The sequence below is a fragment of the Rhincodon typus genome, chromosome 17 (assembly GCF_021869965.1).
Source record: "Rhincodon typus isolate 14 chromosome 17, sRhiTyp1.1, whole genome shotgun sequence".
Lineage (NCBI taxonomy): Eukaryota > Metazoa > Chordata > Chondrichthyes > Orectolobiformes > Rhincodontidae > Rhincodon > Rhincodon typus.
Genome location: NC_063348.1, coordinates 18,629,419 through 18,637,771, shown reverse-complemented (window position 1 = coordinate 18,637,771; position 8,353 = coordinate 18,629,419). Strand labels below are relative to the sequence as shown.

The following is an 8,353-nucleotide window of genomic DNA, read 5'->3' as shown; positions in this document are numbered from 1 at the left end:
TCTGCTCTAGAGTGTTGGCGAACACCAAGGAACCTCTGTGTTCATGTTCTAATAGTGCCCGCAAACTCCCTCTTGGTTCAGCTGGAGTAACACTCTGGGTTCTCTGTATCAGCGAGGCACTCACGTGATTAACCCGGATCCGCTGCTTGCGCGTGCGCAAGAGCCGCAATGCCCCATGGGGATTGTAGTCGGTCACCGATACGCGGAACGGCAAAGATCATTCGGTACCAGATTCGAATTCTGCCTTGTTTGCAAACTATTAAAGTGTCCTGTTGGTGTGTAAGTGGAAGCATAAGCGAGTTTTTAAATAAGGGACTACACTACCCAGAACGCATTGCAGCGGCGTTTTAGTGTGTGACGCACTTTCCGCGTGGCTACGTGGCCTAAAAAGAGCAAAAATGGTGAGTCCCCGACACTGAGGGGAACTGACTCGGAGTAAATGGGGGATGGAAGGGGCGGTGGTCCCCGACACTGAGGGGAACTGAGTCGGAGGAAATGGGAGATGGAAGGGGCGGTGGGGCGGTGGGGCGGTGGGGCGGTGGGGCGGTGGGGCGGGAGACTCAGCTCCGCGCTGGCCCCGTCTCGGAGGGGAGTGTGACCCCGCTCCGCGCTGGCCCCGTCCTGCTTCTTGATGATAAAGTGATAATGTAATTTCGCTAACGTTAACGTGCATGTCGTCAAAAACGTAAAGATCACAAGAATAAGTAAACCATTTAGTAACCTGTACACCTGAAGGTGCAGGACGTTGGTTCGGTAACTTACAATGTTTACTTTTCGCAAGAAAGGTATTAGGCAGACATTATGCAATCGGGAGGAGGAATGTGACATTAAATCATTTTATGATAATAAGAGGCAGCTTAAACTCCTAGAGGGATCCCTAGCTTAGACCAAATATATCATGGGCTGGGAAATTGGAAACAATTCTGAGGGACTTCATTTAGAAAAACTCAAATTAAGCAAAGAAAGTCAATGTGGATTTGTTAACTAAAGTTTGTGTCTGACTAGCCTAATTGAACTTTTTCTGAGGTAACAGCGAGGGTGGTGCATTTGTTCATATGAATTTGAACAGAGCTTCTGATAAGGCTGTGTGTGGCAGATTGGCTGAAAAAGGCCATTGGCTGTAAGGCAGATGCATCAAATTTGGTTTGGAGGCAGCAAGCAAAAGGTGGTATTCTGTTTGTATGGCTGGATGGCTGATTCTTATGAGGTTTGGCAAGGCTAGGTGCTAGTTTCCTTGCTTTTCATGATGTATATCAATGATTTGACTCTAATGTTGGGGTTAATATCAGGTACAAAAACAAAGTTGCTGGAAAAGCTCAGCAGGTCTGGCAGCATCTGTGGAGGAGAAAACAGAGTTAACGTTTCGGGTCCGGTGACCCTTCCTTAATATCAGGTAGCCTGAAGATGATACAAACATTTGCCATGTGGTTGATAATGAAGAAAGTTATAGACTGCAGGAATTTGTCATTGGACCTGGTGGATGGATGGAATGGTGGTAAGTGGAAGTCAATCCAAAAGTATAAGGTAATGTATTTGAGGAAGGTTAACAAGGCAAGGACATGCACAGTAAATGGTAGTATACTGAGAAGTGCTGATCATTATTTGGACCTTGACAAACATGTTAAAAGATCATGAAGATGGTTGGACAGGTAAACAAAATGGTCAAGAAGGCCTTTGGGATACTTTAATTTTTAAAAATTCATTCATATGATGTGGGCTTTGCTAGCTAAGCCAGCATTTGTTACCTATCTGAATTGTACTTGAGAAGGTGGTGGTGAACTGCCACCTTGAGCAGCTGTAGTCCTCAATTAGCCAAGGCAGAAAATGTAAGAACTAAGACATTTATGATGGAATTGTATAAATCTCTGGTTAGACACTAGCTGGAGTACCATTTAAAGTACTGGTCACTTATCATTTTAAGAAAGATGTATTTGTACTATAGATGGTGCAGAGGAGATTTATGCAAATATTGCCCAGACTGAAGAATTTTAATTGAGGCAAATTAAATAGGCTTGAATTGTTTCCTTTAGAACAGAGGCAGCTGAGAGGAAACCTAATTGAAGTGTATAAAATTGAGCTCTAGCTAGAAGATAGGAAACTCTGTTCCCATTGGTTGAAGGATTCATAGTCAGTCAGGATGTAGATTTAGGATTGGAGAGGTGAATTGTGGGAAACCTCATTCACCTAGAGAATGGTGAAGACTTGGAACTCACTGCCTGAAAGTGTAGTAGAGACAAAAACACATGCAGCATTTTAAGATGTACTTGAGGTACTGTACTCGACAGTTACAGATCGGGAGCTTAAATATCGGATTAAACTGGATGATTATTTGGTGACACCATGAATTGCACTGAAAGGTCTCTTGCTGTGTAGTAAATCTCTAATTCCTGTTCATTTACTACTGATAGCTGATATCCATGAACACAATCTAAGGACAGTATTGCCTTTTGTAATGATGCTTTCAATAGTCCAGAGATCTTTTTGATAACTGTCTAACCTGATACATGAAGAATTGCATCTTGGACAAGGTCTGAATATATCACTGCTATAGTATATTGGACATGCATTTTTGTTTTTCAGGAGCTGGAGGCTATGACCAGATATACAAGTCCAGTCAACCCTGCTGTCTTCCCACATTTGACAGTAGTTCTTCTTGCAATTGGGATGTTCTTTACTGCATGGTTCTTCGTGTATCCTTTTCAGACCATGACTGGCTTGAAAAAAAAATCATGATGGCTGTATGACTCAAATGTGCTAGCCTATTCACCTTTCGCTGGGACTGAGGTTCAGAAATAAACCAATGGGCAGAAGGTTCTCCCACGGTTCAAATAAGGTCTTCAACTTTCACCATGGTTTACTTTTTTGGGTGGCAGCCTTTGATAGCAATTGTCATGCTGAGAGGATGAGCAGTCATGTCAGAATGGGAAGTTGAGGTTATGGTACTGTTTTGGAGTTTTGTAGGGAAAGTTCTTTGATGCTACATGAGCTAATTCCTCATCTGTCTGCTGTGCTTTGACACCATCCAAAAGAACAGTTTTCATGCTGACAACACTGTACCTAAATATCAGCTCTGAACTCATCCACTGTTGCTAGATGGTCAGTCTGTTTGTACACCATCCGTTACTGAATGAGCAGAAATTCCCCTCCAATTAAGTATTAGGAAGACCTAAACCAGTGTGATCAGTCCACATTATGACTGTTTCCTAGCTACCAACTTCATCTCTCTTCCTAGCAACTGGTTGAGACGGAACCAGTCAATTTGCAACCTTGTCATATTTGCCACTATGATGAGCTATTGACCACACCTATGCTGTGACCAAAGCTGCTTATGTCCACTGCTGGGATAGCTGTGCCCCACCTCAGCTTATCTACTGCTGAAACCCTCGTCTAATTTTTGTTACCCCAAACTATTCAAATACACTGTTTGCCAGCTTCCAGAATTTTACCTTGTGTAAATTTGAGGTACTCTAAACTCTGCTGTCTGTTTTCTTCACTAATAATAAGTCTTGTTCACCCATCACCCTGTACTTGATTATTTGCATGGGGTCCTGGTAAAGCCATACACTTTTTTTTTAAAAGAATTCTTGTTTCCACCTTCATCACAGGGGCCTTGCCTTGACTCTGATTTAGCAATATAACCTCATATCAGCATTTATCTAATGACTTTTTGAGCATCACAATTATTAATTGTTACATTGTAGAGCGGTGGATCATCAGATGCCTAAGCCCTAAACTATGTAATTTTCTCCCTCAACTTGTTGGCTGTTCTTTCCTTATTCAAAGCATTCTTAAACCTCCATCTCTCTGTCCAGGCTGTCTTTATAATTCCTTTACAGGATGAGGGTGTTGCTGGCTAGACCAGCATTTATTGCCCATCCCTAATTGCCCAGAGGGCAGTTAAGAGTCAACCACATTGCTGTGAATCTGGAATCGTGTGTAGGGCAGACCAGGTGAGGATGACAGTTTCCTTCCCTAAAGGGCATTAGTGGGGAAAAACCCATCTAGTTCACTATCGACAATGGATTCGTGGTCATCAGTAGACTCTTAATTCCAGATATTTTATTAAATTCAAACTCACATGATCTTTCATGGTGGGATTCGAACCAGGTCCCCAGAACATTACCTGGGTCTCTGGAATCACAGTCCAACAATAATACCACGTGGCCATTGCCTCCCCGATAATTGATTATCTGCCTTTAATGGGGACTCAGTGCCAAGGATTATTTTGTGATGCTCCTGTGAAACACGTTGGGGCACTGCATGTTCAGGATGCTGATATTGTCAAAATTATTTTGAAAAACCTTAAAAGTATTCAGTAACTGGATGTTAAGGTATTGTAAATATAGAATGGCTCCTAGGTTCCCTAGTTCAGATCTTTGGAGTGGGTTGCAGTATTCAACCTTTTCACTTGGGCTGTACATGTGGGTGAAGGCACAGTCAGCATGTCCTTGTCTGGTAATGCTTATGTAGGCTTTGGGTGGATCATAGGATCAGGCTTTGACTTTATCCTGTTGTATAGCTGAAAGGATGGGTAAAATGCTGGCACATGGGACTAATTTAGGATATCTGGTCGACATGGACAAGTTGGACCGAAGGTTCTGTTTCTGTGCTGTACAGCTCTGACATGTCACACCATGTCTGTTTACACAAATAATTGTGTGCAGGATGGCAATGAACTGTGAAACCATGTTTCAGTCTGAAGCACTGACTTCAGAATAAATGGGGAATATTGGAGAAGTGAAGAGAGTGGAATTTATTTTAAGTGTTAAATTTGATTTGTGGAATGTCTGTATGTACTTCTGCTAAGTTGAGATGTATTTTTTGCAATGTAAATGTTTTATTGAAGCCAGGGATTTACAAGCAGATCTCACATTTATAAAAAAATTTTCTCAGTTAATCTTTGAATGTGCCAATTGGCGTTAAAGGCACAAGCCAGGTTTCTGCTCTAGTCGTAGCAACTCTGTATTGCATGGTATAACTCCTACGTCCAGATAAAGCATCTCTTCTGAGATATCATAGTCTGTAAAGAGAAGATTTTCTGAATCTGCAATGATAACTCATTGACGTGCAATACTTCCACTTGAGCCCAAACTGTAGAAACTAAATTCAATCCTCAGTTAGTTTTCCTGAATTATTTTATTAGCTATGAGGTGACATCTACCAAATACACAAGGGATATCTACAAAGAATTGCTGATTTCCTTAGTGGCATCTCTTTTCATGGGATTTGGAGTACTTTTCCTCCTCCTATGGGTCGGGATTTATGTATGATGGCAGCTGGGAGTGCGTGGGGAAGGTAAGGAGCGGGTTGTTTCCTTTTAAGAGCACTTGATTCTAAGTAATATTGTTTTAGGGCAGCAGTGAAATTGCATGTATGCCACATGATATTCAAGTGTCTTAGTTTATTAACATGGTGTCCAGTTGACAACACAAGGCCCTGGTTTTCCTTTCATAACCCCACACAACTGTTTTCTGATGGTGTTTGTATGCAGACTTGTCTATTGGTACAGCCTACTCTCTGATACTTTGCGCAGTTGTAAATTTTAGATGTTAGCCTAGAATGTTTGACACTGGAGGCTTTGAAATTCATTTGTCATCTGATGTCAAGTGTGCCTGCTCACTTGCCAGCAGAAGTTCCTGAATAGTGCTAGAATGTGGGAACCCCACTTAACTGTTTCCCTATATTTGGGATCAGGCAACTTGGAATCAAATGACTACCCTCCTAACTTATAGAATTATTAAAGCAAGCTGACCTTTTGTCCTGACCCATGCAGTTTTAAAAAGAAAATTAATCTCTCAATAGATTTACGAATTGTGCTTTGAAAATTGCGTGCTGTTTCTAAATGATTTTTTTTCTCTGCCAAATCTGTAGGGCAAAAATAATGATTTATAGTCACGAGCTTGTCAGTCACTGTCTGAAAGGGTGTTGATGAACAAATAAGTGGAAATGGCTGGGTAAAATACCCTTGAATTACACATATTCAGAACAGCATTCCTGTTGGTAATAATAACCCTCATGGGCTCGCAGTCCTTGTGGGCTGTTCCAGTGCAATTTCATTTTCCAATTGTATTTAATTCAGACTAGTTATATGGAGAGTAGTGGGTGTTGGAGTGGGAAGAAAAGGAATTGGAGATAGTTTCACCTTTTGTCTGATTCTCCACCTCATTAGTGGTAAGGGTGCATAGGGCAAAGAGTATTCTGTATTCACAGTGATCTTGCGTGATGCAATGTGATAAAGAAGATGATGGTGGAAAAGACATTGAATGTTAGCACTGAGAACTTATTTCGTAAGTCGACTCGCTAGGAAGGGCCTGAACCAGTCACACCAGACTGATCTAGATCAATGCTTGTGGTGGTTGCTTTTTCATTGTGTTGCAGAGTTCCATAACTGGCTTTGGTGCTCTGAGGATAGGAATTGGAATAGATAACTCTGAACACCTGAAGTCTCAGTTGCACTGTATTTTGTCAAATTTTCTAATGGCAGTTCACAGCATAGGTTTATCTGTGGGGACGGTGGCCATGTTATACATTCTGAAGAACTGCCAACATTCTGAGACTTGTCCAATGCAAGTCAATATCCCTAGAATATATGGGGAGGAAACTGGAGGGGAGAAAGATGTATCTGATTCTACCAGTGGATTTGTTAGTTCAGACGTGAGATCCTTGCCTTAAAAGACTTGAGAAAATGATAGTGAGCAATCTCCATGAGTTGTGCTTCTTTCCTTTCCACCTCATCTCTGATAGACATTTGCTGTTAATATATAAACTGGTTGTTTTATCTTAGTCCTTTTTATGTAAATTTCTCATTTGGCTGCATCCTCATTTTTCATGGCCTCCAGTGCCAAACCTCTGAATTTTCTGTTCTGTAGTCTCCCATATTTATGCATTCCTTCTTTCTGATAGGCAGCTCAAGTGATGGTAACCATGTCCCACTCTAAAATTCCCCCTTTATACTCCTCCACCAGTTTACTGCTTAAAACTAACCTTTTACTAAAGGGTATAGTCGCCACAGCTAACTATCCCTTAACTGTGGTGTAGTGGTTATATTCATAAAAGATCATAGAATCCCCTACAGTGTGGAAACAGGCCCTTTGGCCTAACAAGTCCACCCAGACCCATCCCCAATAACCCACCGAATCTATACGTCCCTGAACACTACGGGCAATTTAGCATGGCCAATCCACCTATTGTGGATTGTGGACATCTGTGGACTGTGGGAGGAAACCAGAGCACCCAGAGGAAACCCACGCAGACACGGGGAGAACATGCAAACTCCAAGCAGACAGTCGCCCAAGGGTGGAATTGAACCCAGGTCCCTGGCGCTGTGAGGCAGCAGTGCTAACCACAGCCACCGTGCCAGCCCTACAACTTGTACCTAAGATGGTGCCATTAAAAGGCAGCCATTCTTAAAAACTTTTCACTGTACTGGTATACTTCTGTACTGGAGTACAAGTGACAATAAAGGATATTCTATACCCCTGAACCAGGACGCACAGGTTCGGGCCCATCCTGCTCCAGAGATGTCAACATCTCTACACAGGTTGAACAGAAAAAAAAAAAAAAATCCTCGAACTCAAGTTTTGTTGATCTTTCGAAGCAAGTTGAACACTTTTTTTTACACGTTAGAGACACTAAATACATAAAGTTTGTTTTTAACATGTCTACATTCTCTCCTGTATAGAAAAGAGGGACCATTCCAGCAGGAGCTCCCGTTTCCACGGTGACTTCACTATAGTCTCATATCACTGGCTTTCACAGAAGCAGTTTTTCAAGAGCCACTGAGTAGCACCTGGATTTTGTACAGAATATGTTCTTATAAAAACAAAAGAGAAAAACTTTAGTCTTTGTGTTCCTGTTATTTTGAAACATTTCATGCTGAACTCGCAGGGTTGTTTTTCAGATGAGACCTTTTAAGCTAAGGCTGATCTGCACTTCCAGTTTACATGAAACAGTGCTATGGCATACTTTAGAGGGGAGCAGGAGCATTTTCTAATGTCCTAACTAAATTTCACTCCACAATCAAAATCAGGAAATACATTATCTGATTGTCATGTTACTGTCTGTGCTTCTACTCTGGGCATATTGGTAAATGTGTTTACTTTTCAGAAGTACGTAATCCATCTCTGCCTTATGAAGTCCCCAGCAGCACACAATCAGGTCTTGAACCATGTTGGTTAGCTCTAGGTAATAGCAACAAATCTCTAAATACCCTGAACAAACCACAGCTGATAGGCCCTGACTGTATCCCAGCTATTGTCTTGAATGCAGGTGCTCCAGGACTGGCTACACACCGAGCCAAGTATTCCAGTAGGACTACCCTATCTGACCATGTGACAAATTTCCCAAGTATATC

The 8,353-nt window shown here is 41.8% G+C and overlaps 1 protein-coding gene across 1 annotated transcript; it reads left to right on the top strand.

Annotated features, from left to right (window-relative positions):
• The first annotated feature begins 212 nt into the window (after positions 1-212).
• On the top strand, positions 213-7,840 carry tmem258 (transmembrane protein 258). Its single transcript, XM_020521208.2, has 4 exons — positions 213-401; positions 2,581-2,690; positions 5,144-5,295; positions 7,682-7,840. Exons 1-3 carry the CDS (start codon positions 399-401, stop codon positions 5,268-5,270), a joined length of 240 nt encoding a protein of 79 aa, XP_020376797.1. The 5' UTR covers positions 213-398; the 3' UTR covers positions 5,271-5,295; positions 7,682-7,840.
• The last annotated feature ends 513 nt before the right edge of the window (positions 7,841-8,353 follow it).